Source organism: Suricata suricatta, chromosome 5 (genome assembly GCF_006229205.1).
Source record: "Suricata suricatta isolate VVHF042 chromosome 5, meerkat_22Aug2017_6uvM2_HiC, whole genome shotgun sequence".
Lineage (NCBI taxonomy): Eukaryota > Metazoa > Chordata > Mammalia > Carnivora > Herpestidae > Suricata > Suricata suricatta.
In genome coordinates this window covers 153,710,246-153,730,270 of record NC_043704.1, presented here as the reverse complement: position 1 = coordinate 153,730,270, position 20,025 = coordinate 153,710,246, and the positions used below count along the sequence as shown (strand labels likewise).

Genomic DNA, 20,025 nt, shown 5'->3' with positions numbered 1-20,025 from the left:
AGCCATACACGTTCATTGCTAAAAGGTCAGGAAACCCAGAAAATTAAACAGAAAACCCCACGTGGGCACTGGGAGCCTTTCCCAAGGTAGGGGTGAGGAGGGGGTCCTAATAGGAGCCACCCGTGGCTGGCAGCTCCCTGCTTTTACACTGAGGTGGGGAGCAGAGTGGATACCCCCACGCCACGCTGCAACACGGGGTCACACTGCTCACCAGCCTTACTGGGCCTTGCCTCCCACAGTCCCCTATCCTGGCCCAAGTGGTGCCTTGATGGGGAGGGTGCACAGCTGGACAGGGCCCTCATCCGGAGCCGCGGAGACGCAAAGCAGAGACACCCCCTTCAATGCAGGGCCCCAGGGCTCTTTTTCGGGCTATCCTCGGAGTCCATTAGGCCATTAGAATGGTGGCCCTGCGGGCACCGCGACAGACTCCACTTCCTCTGTCCCTAGGGGTTTCCCCCCACGGCACCCTCCGAGGAGTCGCTCTTGGGCCCTGGTGACGGTGTCACTGCTTCTCCGCAACCTGTATCCAGTGCAGGGTCCCACGTGGGCCTAAGCCTGCTCTCCTGGAAGGCGTGGGGTCTGGATGTTTCCAGGCCATCCCACCCCACACCCTGTCTGCCTCCGGGGGGTGCACTTCCCCCCTCCTCCCCGCAGGACCTGGTCTCCAGGAGGAGCATCCATCTGGGAGGGACTCTGGGGAGGCCTGGGACACCCACTGGAGAACCAGAGGGCAGTGGTCCTGGTACTAGGCCGGAAGGGGCGGGGCCGGCGACTGCCCCGCCCACCCAAGGCCACACCTCCTCCTTGGGCGGTATTTAAGCGGAGCGGCTGGGCCATCCCGCCTGGCCGGAAAGAGAGACAGAGGCAGGGAGAGTGATGCCGTCTCTCAGGAGGACTCGCCCGCCCAGAAGAAGCCCGAGCAATGGGTCAGAACCCCGCAGCCAGGGGGCGCCTCGGCCGGGGGCAGACCCTGGCTCTGGGGCATTCCAGCTCCAGGCCTCGGCTCCCGGAAGGGCCCCAGAAGAGGCCGCGGGGACCAGGGCGGACGCAGGAGGACGCCGACGGAGACGTACTACGCAGCGGCGGCGCGACGCCGGCCCCCACAGTGGGCAAGGCTCTGCCCACGGGCCTCCCTCGGCAGCTGGGGCCGGAGGCGCCGAGAACCGTGTGAGGTTGTCTGCTTCCGCTTCCGGGAGCGCTAGGGAGATGAGGCAAGTGGCAGGTGGCTTCAAGGGGCATTGCGTTAATCTGCGTGGTCGCCGAAGGCCCCCCTGGGGACGCGACATTTCGGCTGAGGGCAGAGCATGGGACGAGTTCCGGGACAGGCTCCCACCAGACGGAACAGCAGGTACATAGGTCCCGAGACGAGAAGGAAGTTGGTGTCTTAAGGGACCATGAGAAATTTGTAGCTTGAGCCCAGTGAGTAATGACTGGGGAGAGTGAATGGAGATGCAGCCAAAGGGACAGGCAGTCTGGGGCTTTGTCTTAGGGAAGCCACTGGAAGGTCTGAAGCAGGGGAACGGTGTGACCTATTTGGTTAAGAGACCCCTTTGGCTACTGTGGGAACAGGGACGTAGGGGCCAGAGAGACCAGGAGACACAGATGGAGGCCTGTGCCCAACTGGGAGAGGCTGGCTCGCAGGGCAGCGCAGGAAGGGCCGGCCAAGTTCAGGGTCGAGGATGGATCGAGACTGGCCAGTGGCTGCCCTGTGCATGTGACAGGAGAGGAACCCGGGAAGGGCCCCAGGTAGGGGCCTGAGCCACCAGCTGGATGTTGATACCAGTTCCTGGCCTCGGGAGAGGACAGACGTCAAGTGTGAGGTCAGACGTGCCAGGAGACACGTGAAGGACAGGTGGGGGGCGGGAGGAGCTGGGGCCGGTGCCGGAAGAGACCCTCATGTTTCCCTGGTATTTCCCGCCAGGGGACGGAACCTGGAAGAGAACAGAAAAGAGACAGGAGCTAAGGCCCGAGGCGTGTGCCCGCTGCCACGTGAAGGGCCCAGCGGGGAGGGCACAGAGGCCAGCAAGGTGGGGGGACACTGGGTCTGCGTGCTGCTTTCAGACGGAGGGGTGGGCGGCGGGGCCCCTGGGCACCAAGGGGAAGGAAAGTGAGCCAGGCACCGCCGTTTCCAGGAGCTTCCGGAACTGAGGCCAGGCGGAACTGAGGTGCGCGGAGGGGAGGATCCGAGGCCGGGAGGGGAGGAACGGGGACCCGGGATTTCGCTGAGCACAGGGACATGAGAAGTCAGGGGACCAGGCGAGCGCCGGCACAGCCAAACACGCAGGACACAGAAGGGAGCAGAGGGTTGGCACTCCCTCACACATGGTCCGCCACACACAGGGACGTGGCTGTGAGGCACAGTCATGTTAACTAACTGGAATTTAAATAAACACATTGTTTAAAAAGTGGCACTTAGGCTGTACATGCTGGCATGCTGGTAGCAGGTCCCCCGGGTACAGGTGGACGCACATCCTCTCTGGGGCAGGGAGCAGGGGGGTGAGGACTGGACACGGGGGCCACCGGGCAGGTCTCGGCCGTGCGTCCCGGGAGCAGTGTCCACGGGCTGGGCCGTGGCTAGGACTGCGGCCTGTGGCTAAAGGAAGGTGTGGCCCTGTTCCTAGAGTCTCTGGAAGGCTCTGTGTTCAGCACCTCCCCCTCCCACAATTAGGAAGGAAAGCAGGGAGCAGCTCGAGGTGTGCAGGAGGCGTCCCCCCTGCAAGCGCAGGACCGGCCTCTCCCACGATGGGTATCAGGGCCCCTGGGATGGCCGTGCTGGGTGGCAAGCCCGGGCTGGGAGCAGGGGGCACAGCAGAGATGCTGGCCACCTCCCCACCTCCTGAAGTGACCTGGGTCTCACAGAGCCAGACTGCCCCCACTTGGTCCTCCTTCCTCCTAAAGTTTGCTGAGTGGCCTGGCCTGGGGGGGGGGGTGGCGGGCAGGGGGGAGGATCCAAGAGAAGGAAGGTCACAGGATAGCCACGCCCCACACCTTGGCCCAGGCCCAGGCCTCCATGCCCCACTGTGCCCTGGGGATGGGGGATGGCTCTCAGAGAACTGGGTCAATATTTGTTGACCGAATGACTGACTGACTGCACTGGAAGCCCGGCCCTCGGGCAGCGGGTGTGTCCTGCTGGGCAGGAGCAGGGATTGAGTTGCAGCGCGGGGGACAGGTTAGGGGACGCGCCCAGCATTGCCACTGGCCCGGAAAGAGAGCACTTGCCAGAAGGTAGGCCTGCCAGGGAGGGGGCTTCGGAGTCGGCTGAGGGGGAGGCACTGCTCGAGTCAGGGGGTCTAGCCAGAGGCCCTTGGGCTCAGGGTTGTCTGGGGGCCACCAGAACCTGGGAGGCAGCCAACAACATGGATGGGGGCAGGGAGGCCTGGCCGGGAGCCTGCGGGGGGTGAGGGGGGGGAGTGCAGGCGGGGCTGTGGCCCAGAGTCCGTCTACCTGTAGCCCAGGCCCGGCCCTCCCTGCTCCGACTCCAGTAGGCAAGGTGACCTTGGGGTCCCCGCTTTCACAGGTAGCTAGGAGGAAGAAGTGGTCACGGGGCACCAGAGGAGGGGGGCTGGGAAAGGAGGGGGCATCGGGTGCTGAGAACACAGGGGAGAAAAGGGGTGTGGCAGGGAAATGGAGGGAGGGGGCGCTGAGGGGAGAAGGGAGCACTGGGGGCAGGGAAGGCAGAGAGTGGGGGCTGAGGAAAGATGTGGGAGGGGAGGCTGCCCAGCGCAGACGGGGCGGGGGCGCCCAGGAAAGGAGGGGAAACAGGGAAGAGGGGGTCGGTCGTTCAGAAGATGGACTAGGCAGCTGGGGGAGAAGGGAGCCCCAGGCTGGAGGGGGCAGGCCCCCAGGGAAAAGGGGGGGCTTTCAGAAGGAGGGAGAGGACGCAGGGTGGGGGGCCCACGCAGGGTAGGTGACAGAAGGGAGCCCCACAGGGGAAGAGTGGACATCCAAGGCGGGTGGTTTAGAGCAGGTGCTCTGGGAAGGGAAGGGCTCCCCTGAGGGAGAAGGCAACTGCCTGGGTGGGAAGAGCAGCCCCCCAGCCTGGGAGCATCCCTGCCCCCACCCCCCGAACCCAGGTTCCATGGGGATGAGGGCCTCACGCCCTGAGAGGTTGGCTCCCCCGGCCAGAACTGGCTAGGGGGCGCCCTCCCAGCCCCTGCGGGTGGGGTGAGGCTGCCCTGCCTGGTGTCCCAGCCTCTGGCCTCCAATTTGACTTTGCTGCCCCCCGGGGGCCCCTGGTGGCCCATTCTGTCGCTGTTCTTCACTGTTATGTGCTCTACAGCCCGTACTGTGTACCTCTGGCCCCTGCCCACCTGGGCCCTGGTCGCCGTCACTGTCCATCACCACTGAGTGTTACCACACCTGTCACTCAGTGTCGTCCCCTGCTTTCTGGTGCTTGGGACAACCTTGCCGTGATCAGCGGGCCTGCTTGTCCCCCATGTCACCGTCACACCAACAGGATGTTCTGCAGCCCTGGTTGCAGGTGCAGCTGGGCACAGGGTGACCCGCCTCCATCCGCCTTCGCTCAGTGCACAAACTCCACACCGATACACTGACTGTGGGGTGTCCAGGGGCTGGCGGTCACCCGGGGGCCACGTCCTGGGCCCTGGCTGCCCTCTGCTCCCGTGAGGGAGACCATACCCACAGCGTCCGCCCCTCTGCCCGCCCTGCCCGGGGCAGCTCCCACCCCCACTCCAGGCTTCCAGAAGCCTCCTCTCCGGGAGGGCTGGGAGTTCCCCACCGTGAACTGTGAGCTCAGCGGGGCCAGGGCCCCTGGACAAAGGTTCGAGGAACGGGCGGCTCTGAGTCATGCTGCGTCTGTCAGCTAACTGCCCACCTAGGGCACCCTGTCGTGCAGGGTCAGCAGAGAGCCGCGGGGGTCCCGCTGCTGCTGTGACCTGGCTGGAGCGGAGTGGGGGGCCCCTGACCTCGCACTAGGGTCACTAGGAAGGAGGAAGTCAGGGAGAGTGACTCGCCGGTCTTGGGCCGAGCCGCAGCGAGAAGCAGATTCGCGGCCGGCCGGATTCAGGTTGGCTGAGAGACCCTCACATGCGGGTTTGTGCAGGAGTCTTGCCAGGGAAGCCTGGGGTGACTGATGGTCACCTGCTGAGATGTAACAACAGCGAGAGCCCCCGTCCTCCCCAGACCCGCCTCATTCCGCGGCCTCGGCACACTGAGAACCCCACAGCGCTCTGGGAGCTGAGTCACTGTTTGCAGAGCCCGCGGCGGTTTGCAGGGCCTGTTATTGAGTTCAGCTCTGCTTCAGGCAGGTAAGAGTGCCTATGCTCGATGCCCCACTGTCGCACAGGGCCAAGCCTGCTGCTTGCTACAGAGTCTATCACAGTCCCTGGCGACAGTCCTCAGTGCAATCTGACCTGGGTTTGCAGAAACCTCGTCTTCTCGGTGTGTCTCCTGAGCCTGTGTCATGAGGCTCCTTTCAGGGTCTTTTGTCAGAACCTGGCTTTTTAGACAGTCCCTCCCTAGTTCTCTGTGCACAGGATCTGCTGTCCTGGCCGACGCTGCCCTGCACACAGGACCCATCCGTGTCTGCAGAGTTGGCCTGGTGTCTTTGTCTGGGACACCTCTCTTCTGCCTGAAGACACTTCCTGTATGCAAAGCCTCGTTTGCAGAGCCTGTCCCCGTCGGCAGCCCCTGTTTCCTCCACAGCAAGTGCCTCTGTCTCCAGCCCACGCCCTGTTTGCCGAGGCTTTTCCTATCAGAGCCTGGGTCTGAGCCCTATTTGTGCCATCTGTGACACTTTACGGCCTCTGTGTGCACGTCCTATCTGACTCTCCCTGGAGGGAGCTGTGCCCGCTGACAGGATCTGTTCGTGCCAAGGGTTACCACTGTCAGAGGACACCGTGTCTCTCTGGGAGCCTCTGTGTCCTTGTGCACAGCACAGCCCTGTGAGCAGAACGTGCCCCGATTGACAGAGCCTTTATCTGCTTCTGGGATTCACCTTTTTCTGTGAGGTCTGTCCCTGTTTGCAGAAGCTGGGCTCTTGACAGACCCCAGTCCTGTTTCAGGATGTCACCCAAGTCTGGGCCATCCATGCTTGACCGCAAAGCTGATCTCCCTGCCAGCTCATTTCAGCAGGCCCTGCCCTTTCTGAAGGAGCTGTCACGTTAACAGAACCTGTCTGTGTGCAGAGCTGTCACCGTTAACAGAACCCGTCTGTGTGCAGAGCATGTGGAGGCTTACAAAACCTCTCCCTGTCTGCCGAGTCTCCGTGTGCAGAGCCTCTGTTTGCAGAGCCTGTGTCTTTTTTTTCAGTCTGGATCTCTCTGCAGAATTCCTGATTGTTTGCCCAGCCGGGTCCCATCTCTGCACATGCAGGATCTGGGTCTATGTTCCAAGGCTGCTCCTGCTCACAGCGTCTGACCGTGCCTGGAGGTGCTTGCTTCCTGCAAGAGGCTGCCACTGTCTCTGCTGTGCCTGTTTGCAGAGCCTTGTGTATCTGCGTGCTATCTGTATCTGCAGTTTGTCCCTTATGTAAAGAGTACCTACCCTAAGGGTGTGTCCCCATCTGTATTCACAAAGTCTTCACTCTGGAACATTCGTCCAGGCCTGCAGAATCAGGGGCTGTCCGCAGGGCCTTCTTTGTGTTCACAGCCTTCGCTTGTTTGTCTGACTTTCCTGGATAGAGTCTGTGTCTCTGTGTCAGGCGGTCCTTCGACAGACAGGTGGCCCCTGGCTACAGAACTCAGTGTTGTCAAGAGACCCTGTGTCCGTTGCATCCCTTGCTTCAGTCTGAGGAAGTTGCCCCTATTTGCAGAGCCTGTGTTTGTATGCAGAGCCTTTTTCCATCCTTGTAGCCTACCACTCTCTGCGGGTGCCTGCACCTAAGTGTCTGGAAGGCCCGGGCCTATTGGCAGCTCTGTCCCTCAGCGCACAGCCTGCCTTTGTCTGCAGGACTCAGCGTGATATTGGGAGCCTGCTGCGCAGCCTGCCCCTCCCTGTGGATCAGCTTTTCCTAGTGGAGCCTGGGCCTGTCCGTGCAGCCTGCTTCTAACTCCTTGTCCACAAGGCTCTCGGGGTTCAAGGCCCATCCCTGTCCACAGAGCTTGGCCCTGCTGCGGGAGCACACCCACAGACAACAAGCCAGATCCGTTTGCAAAGCCCCTGTGCCGGTGTGCTGGCGTCTGTGTCCCAGGAGAGCCCTCCTGATCACAGGCCTATTCGATGACGACAGCGCTCCGGAGAGCGGCAGGTGGGGACAGGTGCTGCCTGGAGCCCTGAGCACAGGCGGCCGGGGCCTGAGAACCCTGGCTCTTGTTTCCCCCTCAGCCCCGCCTGGCCCCGGATGGACATCAACGAGGGCCTCCCAGCCATTGAGAGCCACAGGGACCTCCACATATGGGTCATCGAGGTGAGCGGCACAGCCAGACGGCAGAGCTGGTGACTCGGGGAGTGTGCGGTCGCGGGGACTAGGCATCTCCGGCCCACCAACTCGGCACCCCCACCTCCCCCGCCCGCCCCGGGGTCACAGGTGAGGAGGAGGCTGGGTGAGGGCCCCGCTGAGCTTCACTAGCACCTCTTCTGCCAGAACCTGAGGATGGTGCCCGTACCCGAGAAGGCTTATGGGAACTTCTTTGAGAAGCATTGCTACGTCGCCCTCCATGTGAGCCTCTGGGGGGCCCGGCAGAGGGTGGCATGGCCCAGCTGGGGAGTCCCATCACGCACACCAAGCTCCACCCTGGGAAGAGGGAGGCGGGCGGCCAGGGACGCAAGGAGGCAGCTGGCTTTGAGGCCTCTGTGCCCGCATCAACCTCCCGCCCCAGGGCAGTGCCTGCCTGGGTCCCGCGGGGCATCCTGGGTCTCAGTGTCCACCCCCCCCAACACCTGGACTCCAGCTTCCCCAGGGCCTGAAAGCCACACAGGGGCCGTGCGGCGACCTGCACTACTGGGTCGGGAAGGAGGCGGGCGCCGAGGCGCAGGACGCGGCGGTGGCCTCCGTGCGGCGGCTGCAGGTGACACTGGATGGCGTCCCCGTGCAGCACCGGGAGGCGCAGGGCCACGAGTCCGACTGTTTCCGCAGCTACTTCCGCCCCGGAATCATGTGAGTGCGGCCTGGGGTGACCCTGCCCCGTCCCCTGGCCTGGGGGTTCCGGGTGAGGGGAAGACGTCCTTCCGGGGTCACGGACCCCATACCTGCCACGTCTCCCCAATTCCCCGCAGGCACGTCTGTGCTGGCGTCCACAACAGATGCGCTTGGGCCCCCACTTACCTACAAGTGGCCCGTTTAAAGTATAAATTCAGTGAGGTTTAGTACACTCACCAACCTGGGCAACGTCACCACAGTTACACACCACCTTTGTCACCCCCAAAAGAAGCCCCGCACCTTTCCCAACACTCCACCCCCGCCCCCCCAAACATTTTCTCCCTTCAGTCTGTATAGATTCGTCTGTTCCAGACATTTTTATAAATGGAGCCCGGCCACACATTGTATTTGTGTACTTATCACTTAGGGGGTGTTTGGATTGCTTCCACGCTGGGGCTGTTACGGATAATGCTGTGACTGACATTTGAATACACGGGTTTCCCCCGTTTTATTGGCGTATAATTGGCCTCCGTCAGTGTACAGTCTAAGGAGCCCCGAGCGAGGGCTTGACTCCCCCGTCCCGGAGTGACCACCACGCTGCATTTAGTTCACGGCCGCCTCGTCTACAAGCCTTCTGTGGGGACACGTTTTTCATTTCCCTTGGGTATAGACCCAGGAGCGGATACCAGTGCCATTCTGAGTTACGTTATGTGCCCACCAGAAATATGTCTGTTGCTGTAAATTGCTTCAAAATGTATTCAGTTAAGGAGTGCAGTATCTTAAACCACAGGAAAATGCCAACACTTGATCGTTTGTGTCATACAGTTAAACCCCATCTGCAAACACACTTATATGCGCACACACAGAAAACATACCACTCCATTCGATGGGCCTGTAGGTGGGCACGTCTACACATATATGGGAATATCCGTGTCCATGTGCACACGTACCCAAATTCCATGTTCTCACATCTGTACTTACATGGACAAAGCCCCACTTCTATACATGCTACACGGGTATACACGCATGGTATATGGATATGCATACATGCTACACGGGCATACACGCATGGTACACGGGTGTGTGCCCGCACAGCATGCATGTATTTACATCTATACATGGATAAACATACCACGCCCCGCACATACATGCAAGTGAGCACGTAAGCACACACACACTCCTGCCCCGCGTCTGCGCTCCGTGCTCGGACCTCAGTAGGCACGTGTGTGTCCCCTCCGGCCCCCACCGCACGCACTCCGGCGCGCGGCTGTGGAGGGGCTCCCATGGGACACCATCCGCTCCTCAGCTACAGGACAGGAGGCCTGGCCTGTGCCCTCACGCACGTGGAGACCAACCTGTACGACATCCAGAGACTGCTGCGCATCCACGGGGGGAAGCACCTGTCGGCCCGCGAGGTGAGGCCGAGGCTGCGCATTGAAGTTCAGGGATGCGTGGGGGGCGGGGCTGGGCGGTGGGCATTCCAGGATGACCTGGCTTGAAGGAGGAGGGAGAAGGCGGAGCCGGGCTGCTGCCGCCCCCCCCTCCCCCCGCCCCGCAGCTGCTCTGATCCCGTTTCCTCCCCAATCCCTTGGGCACATTAACAACTTGGGGGGGCCGGAGGGCCTGGGGGGGCTCAGTCAGTTAAGCGTCTGACTTCGGCTCGGGTCACGATCTCATGGTTCATGGGTTCGAGCCCCACGTCGGGCTCTGTGCTGACCGCTCAGAGCCTGGAACCTGCTTCCAATTCTGTGTCTCCCTCTCTCTGACTCTTCCCCATTCATGCGCGCTCACTCTCTCTCAAAAATAAACATTAAAAACTTAAAAAAAAAAAAAAAAAGAACTTGGGGAGGCGGACAAAATGGTGCACCCGGCTGGTCCGTGTAAGCACAGTGGGAAGTGGCATGATGTGCGGGGTGCACATTGTCCTTGCCACCCACAGGCGCGGGCACACTCTCCCCAGATGCAGTGATCGCACACCCCTGGTCACACAGGGACAACACGAAGCCCCGGGTTTCGCCCCTCAGCTTGGCATCACTATCTAGCATTCATCCCTTTACTCCCCAAAGTGTCTCTTTGGATGATCACTCGCCTTACCCACGGATAACACGTCGTCCCCGATGAGGGGACATGCACATTGTCCCCCATGAGCTCACACACCGGTTAACATTTGATGTGCCCCCATATACGTACACATGAGCATGTACACAGACATCTACACATGTGGGTAAGCACAGGACGCGTACACATGTGCGGCACAGACGTGCACTGAGTGCAGAGTGCCATGACCACGTGCACCCCGGGAAAGCAGCATCACCTACAGCACTGCCTAGAGATGCGCACAGCAACACCCACAGGTGGCTTGCAAGGTCTCACACAGTCACTCAGAGCACGCTTACACGCCATAGTGCTGCTGTCGTGGTCACACGCGCCCCGCTGCACACAGCTGCGGGCACACAGGTGAGCTGTGCTCACGTCGGTGGCGCCGGCTGCGGTGCCCCTCCACGGTTTCCTGCCCTGCCCGCCGCCTCCGGCAGGTGGAGCTCTCTTGGAACAGCTTTAACAAGGGAGGCATCTTCCTGCTGGACCTGGGCAAGCTGATGATCCAGTGGACCGGGCCCGAGAGCAGCGCCACTGAGAAGGCGCGGGTCAGTGTCTACCTTGGGGGCTACGGGATGCAGGGCTACCCTCAGACGCCTCAGGAGGTGGGCTGGGTTCTCCACTACGACCTTAGAAGCACCTGCTGTGTGCCACCTGAGTCCAGCCCCTCCCCTCACCCCCAGGCTCTGGGAGCTGAGGTGTGACAGGAAGGATCTGGGGTAGATGATCAGCAGTGGGGAGGGCTGGGGGGAGGGCACACTGGGAAACCTGACCTGACTGCCGGGTCCCATCCTACAGGGCCTGGCCCTGACCCGCAGCATCCAGGAAAGGGAGCGTGGTGGCCGCACACAGATTGGTGTGGTGGACAATGAAGTCGAAGCCGCTGACCTCATGCAGATCATGGAAGTCGTGCTGGGCTGCAGAGAGGGCGGCCTGCATGCCACTGTGCCCGTCCAGAGTATTAACCAGCTGCAGAAGGCCAGTGTCCGTCTCTACCAGTGAGCAGATCTTGGGAGCAGGCAGGGCCTGCATGCCTGGGTCAGCCTGTCATTACCGCATTAACACCGTGTCTCTAGAACGTCCTCCAGAAAAGACCCGTGGGTTTCAGGAGCAAGCCATGTGGGGCTTGGGGCCCCACCTGTGTTCTTGCATGACTGCCTTTCTGAGAAGCCCATTGTACAGATGGGGCAAGGAGGCACCGAGGGCCAGGGAGATGCCTGAGTCTCCAGGGCAGGGCTGCGGTGAAGTTAGGACTTCAATCCGGGGCCCCAGACCCCATGCCCTCTGCCTCTGCAAGGGCTAAGGGGGCGGGAGTGGAGCCCACCGGGGGAGCCCCCACATCCGGATGCCTGTCCCCCAGTGTCAGTGAGGAGGAGGAGGACCTGGTGATCCGGGAGTTGGCGACCTGCCCACTAACCCAAGACCTACTGCGGGAGGAGGTGAGGCAAGCCTGGCCCCCGTCCCGGCATCCGTCCCCACCCCCCATGACCCCGGCCCAGTCTGGGCCACCTACCGCCCAGTCCCTCTCCTGCTCCCAGGACTACTATATCCTGGACCAGAGCGGTTTCAAGATCTACGTGTGGCAGGGACGCCGGTCCAGCCTCCGAGAGAGCAAGGCTGCCTTTGGCCCGGCTCTGGTGAAGCTGTTGGGCCCTGTCTCGGGGACACGAGCTGCTCTGGGGTCTGAGGGGAGCTATGGCGGTACCCTGAAATCTAGGCGAGGACACATCCATTCCCGGGCTCTTGAAGGGGAGGGAGTCCTACCCTTGGGCCCGGAGATGGATCCTTCCTGCCCTGGGAGCCTGTCTGATAGAGGAGACTGGCTTCGCCCTGGGGTCTAGGCCTGGAGAGGAGGCGCCCAGTCTGAGGATGGAGATGGAGTTCTGCCTGGGGGTCCGAGGGAAAACGCAGGGCCCCTCTCTGGTACCAGGGGCATGCACCCTGCCCTGGGAGCCCCCGCAGGGGGTGGGGGAGCGAGCACCCACGAAGCCATGTGTAAACAGGGCCCATGGATCCGCCAGGAGGTCCGAGAAGCAAATGGCACTGGGCGCCCCGTCCTTTGCGAGGAGAGGAGACAGGGCTTTGCCCGTAGTCTGGGGGCGGGGGGGGGGGGTTGTCATGGCCCGTCCTTCCCGAGGCCCAGACTAAAGGGACCTTGCTTGTCCTCAGGGACCTCAGAGAAGTCGGTAGTAAAGGAGCCAACTTCTTAAGCGGGTCATGAGCTCGGTTAATTAATACTGCTCAGCGCTCCGCTGAGAGGCAGGCCCCCAGGGTGGCGCGGAGGTTTGGGCCCTCGGGCCGCACGCCTGACACAGCCCCCGCCCCAGGGCTTCATCCAGGCCAAGGGCTACCCGACCTACACCAACGTGGAGGCGGTGGACGACGGCGCCGAGTCGGCCGCGTTCCAGCAGCTCTTCCGGTCTTGGTCTACTAAGCAGCGCGGGAACAAGCCCCGTGGCCGGATAAGTGAGCGGGCGGGGCGGGGCCGGCGGGGCGGGGCGACACCCAGACCCGCACTGGGATGGTGGAGCGGGCGGGACAAGGCCGGGGGCGTGGCCTGAGAGGGGCTGGGCCGGCGTGGGGCGGGACCCTAGACCTTGGGTGGGCGGACCGCAGAGTAAGCGGGACCAGGCAGGTGCGGGAGATAGACTGGGGGCGGGGCGGGGCCGACGCGGAGTGAGGTCTGCAGGGGACAGAGTGGGCGTGACAAGGTGCAGCACCCAGAAAGCGCCACCGGCTGGGGGAGCGTGGTCGGAGGAGAGGTTTTGAGTGATGGGCGGGTGCGGTTGGCGCGGGCGGGCGAGGACGCCAGTGACACCCTGTGCCCTCCCGTCAGGTAAACCGGTTCAGGGGAGGCTGGATGTGGGCAAGCTGCACAGTCAGCCCGAGCTAGCTGCCCAGCTCAGGATGGTGGACGACGCTTCTGGGAAGGTGGAGGTAAGGGGCGTTAGGTGGCTGGGAGTAGAGAGGCGCACGGGTGAACGGTATGGCTGCTAAAGTGCCCCCAAGTGCGCATCCCCGCAGGGACACCCGGGGCATGTGCGCGTATGCGCACGCCCTCCCGCCGCTGGCTCGCACACATCACGCCTCATCAATCTGTGCGTCCGTAACCCTTGGCACACAGCACGGTAACACTTCAAAATACTGAATTGTGCCCTTTTGTCAAGCAAACGACATACCATACATATAATTCAGACATGTAATCCCTGGTGTGGGGGTGCTGTGAGATTCTGGAACAGGACTTCCGGGCCTCTGAGAAGGGTTCCTCGCTCTCGAGGTAGGTGGAGGACAGAGAAAATACCATTTCTCCAAAGTTACCTTTTGCATTTGTTCTAATACAGATAGATAGAGGCTGTTAGTGAGAAGGGACCAAGGAGACATGGCAGGGTGGGGGGAGCTAGGAGAAAGGAAGACAGGGACAGCGGTCAGAGAAAGACAGAGGAGACTGAGAGAGACAGAGGAGGGAGGGGACAGAGTTGGGGGATGGCATGAAGAGCAAGAGAGTTGGGGTACACAGGGAGAGACAGAGCGGGACAGGGAAAGGGGTGGGGGGGAACGAGGGAGGTCTTGCCACTCTGACTACAAGCACAGAGGCCAGGAGGGGACCCCTTGTGGCAGGCAGGCTGGGGGGGGCCCCTGACGCGGGAGAGGTCCTGCCCGTGGGTAGGTAGCGTGTGTGCTCGAGATCAGCCTCTTCTGCCAACGGCGGGACTCTTGGTGCTGCTGGAGGACGCTGACCCAGGGACAGCTGTCAGGCTCTGCGTGGGCACACAATGCCCAGGCACGCTTCCTGCCATTGTCAAGGTGGGCGTGGCTATGCCCGCTTTATGGACTGAGGAGGTCTCAGTGCCCATGCAGGCCCACCTGGGATTTCAGGCTCCGAGCCTGTGCTGGCTCCCATGAAAACAGGAAATCACACTGTTAAGTATGAGGAAGTACTTCACTTTCAGCCTTTGAATAGGCTTTGTCTTTTTAAGTGACACTTGAGAAAAGAGACTTTCCCCCAGAGCTCCAGGGCTCCCAGCTGCCCAGCTTCTGCGGGCTTGGCCAGGGCAGCAAGCAGCTGTGCCAGGGCCTGCCTGCCCCGCACGCCAACCGTGTCCTGGCTGAGAGCAGCCAGCGCAAGTGTGGAGGGCCCCAGGGGCCGTGGCGGAAGGGTCACCTTTGGGTCCCTGTGCAGGCCCGGCCCAGGTGACGCATGCGCCGAGGCCAAGGAGAGCTACTCAGCCGGGCACTGACTGGGTGGGCTGGTTCCAGGGGAGGGGCCCCTGCGCCCACCGGCCCTCTGCCCCCCAGGTGTGGTGCATCCGGGACTCGGGCAGGCAGCCCATGGACCCCAGGAGTCATGCGCAGCTGTGTGCAGGCAACTGCTACCTTGTCCTCTACACCTACCGGAAGATGGGCCACGTGCAGTACGTCCTATACCTGTGGCAGGTACGCTGGCCCGAGAGGGGTGGCAGGCACTGCCGGGCCACAGACCTGAGGCCCGGAGAATGGGACCCAGGAGCCGCTCCAGGCCCCCACCACTGCCACCCGCAGGGCCGCCACGCCCCCCACAAGACGTCGAAGCCGTGAACTGCAATGCCGAGGAGCTGGACCTCACGCGCGGCGGAGCCCTGGTGCAGGCGCGTGTGGCCATGGGCAGCGAGCCCCCTCACCTCCTCGCCATCCCCCAGGGCCGGCTGCTGGTCCTCCAGGTGGGGCTCGCTCTGCTGCTGTTGCCACAGCCTCACGGGCCCCGCCACGTGCTAAGCTTCTCTTCGGCCTAGGGGCCCCATTTGCCACCTGGGGATCCTGGTGCAGGTAGACACCCCAGAGCTCCAAGGGGGCCCCTGCTTTAGTTTCTGCCCCTGGTCCCCGGAGCCCCTCACAAAGCGGAAGGAGAAGAAGATGACTTGACAGGGAGCCGGGGCATTGCCTGGGGTCCCCACATTCTGTCTCAGAGGGAAACCTTGCCCTGACTCCTCGGAGCTGGGGGCCGGATCCATTTGGAAAGGGCCTGGTTCCCTCACCCAGGCTGAGGGATCCTCACTCTCCACACTCAGAGGGTCTAGAAAATAGTGGTGGCTTCAAGCAGGAGTCTGGCGGGCCCCAGGGCAGTCTGTCCATCACCCGGACAGGGAGGCGGCTCCCTTGCTTCGTCCTGAGGCCCAGCCGCCTTCCAGGGGCACATGGGGCACAGCGGGATGGAGCAGCCAGCTCCTGCCACGAGGCTCTTCCACGTGCAAGGCACCGACAGCTACACCACCAGGACCGTGGAGGTACCAGCCCGGGCCTCGGCCCTCCACTCCAGTGACATCTTCCTGCTGGTCACCGCCAGCGTCTGCTACCTCTGGTTTGGAAAGGTACCTCTATCATCGACCTCTGGGCTTATCCCTCAGGTGGGGTGCCAGGCCAGGGACTGGTCCACGGCCCAGGAGGGCCCAGACTTCGTGTCCGGCCCCAGCCAGGCCAGGCATGGGGTCCCTCTGGAACCTGACTCGTAGATCTGGGAGTTCCCTGGTCAGAGGCAGGCCAGGCCCTGCCTCTCCTCCTTCCACCCCCCCCCTTCCTGCCTCAAGCAAGGTGCACGTCCCTTCCCAGGTCTCTCAGGAGGGGAAGAAGAGGCAAGTTTGCCAGAAGTTTCCTCCAATGTTCATGAACCACAGAGGATCCCGGGGCCTGGGGTCCCCATCCCATTCTCTGCACCAGGAGAGGGTCCAGTCCAGGGAGGGGGAAGGCGAGATCCCTTGCTCACGAATGCCCTGCGATCAGCTTTGTCCTCTCGTGCCTCAGGCCCAGCTCCCCAGAGCCCCCTGGGGGGGTGGAGGTGAAGATCCCTCCCCCTTTAGGGCCTGACCCCGCTGTCTGTGGGCCAGGGCTGCAGTGGTGACCAGCGTGAGATGGCGCGGATGGCGGTCACTGCCATCTCTGCGGAGAACACAGAAATGGTGCTGGAGGGTCAGGAGCCTCCCCTCTTCTGGGAGGCCCTGGGAGGCCGGGCTCCCTACCCCAGCGACAAGAGGTACAGGGTTTGGAGGAGGGTGATCTCCTTACACAGAGAAGGAAACTGAGACCCACAGAGGGTGAGTGACTGTGGAAGGGTCACACAGAGAGCAGGAGGGGCCGCCTAGGGCTGAGGCCTCTTGGTCCCCCACTCCAGGAGTTGCCCGAGCACAGTGCACCCCTCAGGACCCAGCCCTGGGTAACTGGGATCAGGAAGATGCCCAGGAGAGCTGGGTCGTGGCGCCCTCTGCTGGCGAATGTGCTCCCTGCGTTGTCGCGGTCCTGGACCTTACCAGTGCCTGAGGGGACAGCAAAGCCCCGTTCCCAACCCACAGTCCGAACGCAGGGGTCTTGGTACCAGAGTGTGGGCGTGGGCGGGACGTGTGTATAAACAGCGAGTGTGGAGTGTGTAACGGACAGGGCGTGTGTTAGAAGTTAAGCAAGGGTGAGGTCCTGGCGGGGGTAAGGTTTCAGAGTCAGGGCGGCCGTGTGGACCTGCGGGGCCGGGCTTATGCTCTGTAGTCCCTGCAGGTCCCCTGAGCTCCCAAGTGGGACTGTGCCCCTCTCAGCCTCACTTCCCCTCTCCCACCTTGGGGCTGAGGCCGGCTCCAAGCTGCAGCCAGGGGCTCCAGGCCCCACCCCTCGCCCCCACCCCGCCCCGCCAGGCCGCCAGGCCGGCTGTCTCCGCCCCAGGGCCCACGGCTGGGCAGGTTCCCTGGTGGCTGGTGTCACAGCAGGCAGGTCCTGTAAGTGCTTCCCCACCGACAGATGGGGGCACTGGGGTGTTAGGTGTCTCTGGACTGAATTCGGGATGGGGGAGCCGGGAGGAGGGCCCTTGCGCCCCCTGCAGGAGAAGCGCCCCCTCCCCTGGGGCAGGGGCGCCATGCGGAGGCGCAGTTGTGTGCAGCCCCCCCGCAGCCCACCGCCGCCCCGGCCAGGCCCCCCGAGGACGTCTCCGGCTTCCAGCCCCGCCTGTTTGAGTGCTCCAGCCAGATGGGCCGCCTGGTCCTCACAGAAATGGTGTTCTTTCGCCAAGAGGACCTGGACAAGTATGACATCATGTTGCTGGACACCTGGCACGAGGTGAGGCGGCCTCCTGTGTCCGGCCCGGGAGTGAGTGGGGCGGGGAGCTGGCCGTGCCCGTGCCACTGGCCCGCGGCGTGGCTGTGTTTCCAGCCGTGTAGGGCTCTGGGGGAGTGTGCGATGGCATGTGACACGGTGACAGCGGGAGTGACCGTGCGTGTCACCACGAGGCTTCTGGAGATGGCTGTGCCTGGGACTCGTGTGCGGCTGTGGCTGGTTGTGTGGTTCGGTGTGAGTGCGTGTGCCTTGCGGCGGCACCTGTGATTCCAGCGCCTGGGGCCTGTGGCCAGCGTGTCAGCGAGAGTGTTTGCACGCGTGTGCAACTCCTCTGCGTGACCCTGTCATGTCCATGGCCAAGCGCCGGCTGTCACTGGGGAAACTAAGCCTGGGTGACCGAGACTGAGTGACATTTGTGGGGCAGGGTCACTGTCTCCGAGAAGCTACACGTGGCAGTTTTGGGGGCTCCCTGTTTTCAGGAGTGTGCGCAGCTGTGGGGTGGGGTGCGGCCGTGTTTCCGGGCGGCCACGTGACTGTGGGGACGGTGTCTTAGTTATGATCGCGTGTCTGCGTCACAGAGGCTGTGACACTGTGTGGCTGCGGCCATGAGGCCCGTGTGTTCCCATCTCAGCAAAAGCAAAGCCCCTACTACAGCCCTGGAGTCGGGCCGGTCCCCCACCCCCAGGGCTCTGCCTCAGCCGCGGTGGCCTCCCTGCTCCTCCTAGACGTGCTCGCCGCGCCCAGGGCCTTCCACTGGTAGTCCTTCTGGGTAGAACAGCGGCTAGCCCCCCACGCCTCCCCCAGATCTTTACTCAAATGCCACCTTCTCAGGAAGACTCTCCCTGAATCTAATTTAAAATGACAGTATTGGAGCCCCTGGGGGGCTCAGTCAGTTACACGTCTGACTTCAGCTCAGGTCATGCTCTCAGTTTGTGGGTTCAAGCCCTGTGTCGGGCTCTGTGCTGACTGCTCAGAGCCTGGAGCAGCTTCAGATAATGTGTCTCCCTCTCTCTGCTGCTCCCCTGCTTGTCTTGTCTCTCTGCTACTCAAAAACAAACATTAAAAAAATTAAAATGACACTATCCACCCCATGCCCACACACTGTGCTGTCTTCGCTGCCTTATTTTTCTGCATCTGATACAGTAGGTGTTTTACTTGTCTACTCTCCCCAGTAAAATGAGCGCTCTAGAAGAGCAGGGAGTTTTGCCTGGTTTTTTCCTGGCACACAGTAGGTGCTAAGTAAACACTTGTGGACTGCATGTACACAGCCACGCCTGTCACCTTCTGGCCTGGTGATGCGTGTGGGTACGGCGGCCAGCCCGCTGGCTGTGCCTGGTTGGCTGGAGTGTGCGAGGCCGTCTAATGGACAGAAGTGGGGGGACGTGGTCAGCTCTGGGCAGCCCTTCCACTCGCCCAAGGCCAGGCCCCCTCTGTGGCCCAGATCCTCCTGTGGCTCGGGGAAGCTGCCGGGAAGCGGGCCACAGCGGTGGTGGACTGGGGCCAGGAGTACCTGCAGACCCACCCGGCAGCAAGGAGCCCCAACACGCCCCTTGTGGTCGTCAAGCAGGGCCACGAGCCCCCCACCTTCACTGGATGGTTCCCCAGCTGGGACCCCTACAAGTGGCCTGTGAGTGAACCTGCATCCCCAGCAGCCCCGCCTACTCCGGGGAGAGTGTGCCCTGGGCCGACAGGGAGGAGGCGGGGACCCCCCCCCCCCACCATGCAGGTGGCGGAGGCCTGGTCTTGTCCTCAGGCCCCCTCCCGGGTCCCAGTGGTGCCCTCCATCCTGCCCTCGCCCTGATTCTTGCCCCCAGAGCACACAGTCCTACAAGGCGGTGCTGGAGCACACAGTCCTACAAGGCGGTGCTGGAAGGCAGCCTGGGCACGATACCGGCCACAGCTGAGCTAACAGCAGTGAGTACTGGGCCCTCCAGGCTCCCAACACGGTCCACACTTGGCTGGCATGACCAGGACGGGCAGAACGGGCAAGGAAGGGTTTGCAGTGGGGGCAAGAGGGCCGGCGGGCTCAGTGCGGCCCCCCCCCGGGGGAGCCTCTCCATCCCCCAGCCGGAGTCCCCTCTCTGAGCAGGAACTCGACACCTCCCAGCAGTCTAGCCGGCCAGGCAACGGCAGGGCGTGCCCACCGACCCTGCAGACCCTCAAGGGCTCCCGGGACGGCTCAGGGAAGAGGCTGCAGCTGGGACCCGAGGCAGGTGACGCCAGCCCCCGCGGCAGCCCCAGGCCCGCCGCCAGTGGGAGCCTGCGCCGAGAACAGCTGATGCACCAGGCTGCTGAGGACCTGCCGGAGGGTGTGGACCCAGCCCGCAAGGAGGTGGGTGCCCACTGCCCCCCGCCACTCACCGCCCCTGCACCGGTGCACCTAAAACTGAGTGGGGGGAACCCGGGCACGGCCCACTGATGGTGGGCAGCGGGCAGGTGGCCCGGGGAGGCGTGGGTTTCAGAGGGGACGGTGGGAGAGGAGAGCCTTGGGCCCTGCAGTGACACCACTGGGTGTTGACCCCCAGCCCCTGCACCCCCTCCCCACCAGTTCTATCTCTCAGACTCTGACTTCCGAGAGGTCTTTGGGAAGTCCAGGGAAGAGTTCTATAGCATGGCCAAGTGGAGGCAGCAGCGGGAGAAGCAGCAGCTCGGCTTTTTCTGAGTCCAGGCCCCGCCCGTCGGTGCCGCTCACGTGGCCAGGACCCCCAGGGGTGCCTTCCCGACACGCACCCGAGCACCGGGGACACCTGCTGGCATTCCCTGGTCACCCTCTCCACCCCAGCCAATAAAAGTCCGTGGCCTCCCACGTGTGGCATGAGCGTTCA

General features: G+C 62.8%; 1 protein-coding gene across 1 annotated transcript; it reads left to right on the top strand.

The window, feature by feature from the left end:
* Window positions 1–3,012: 3,012 nt before the first annotated feature.
* VILL (villin like) lies at window positions 3,013–19,957 on the top strand. The gene is made up of 20 exons (XM_029940570.1): window positions 3,013–3,225; window positions 7,285–7,366; window positions 7,544–7,618; window positions 7,851–8,056; window positions 9,345–9,453; window positions 10,573–10,683; window positions 10,934–11,133; window positions 11,496–11,574; window positions 11,674–11,772; window positions 12,463–12,601; window positions 12,972–13,072; window positions 14,432–14,588; window positions 14,675–14,832; window positions 15,301–15,480; window positions 15,994–16,139; window positions 17,059–17,203; window positions 18,642–18,823; window positions 19,033–19,114; window positions 19,290–19,532; window positions 19,749–19,957. Exons 2-20 carry the CDS (start codon window positions 7,301–7,303, stop codon window positions 19,860–19,862), a joined length of 2,592 nt encoding a protein of 863 aa, XP_029796430.1. The 5' UTR covers window positions 3,013–3,225; window positions 7,285–7,300; the 3' UTR covers window positions 19,863–19,957.
* The last annotated feature ends 68 nt before the right edge of the window (window positions 19,958–20,025 follow it).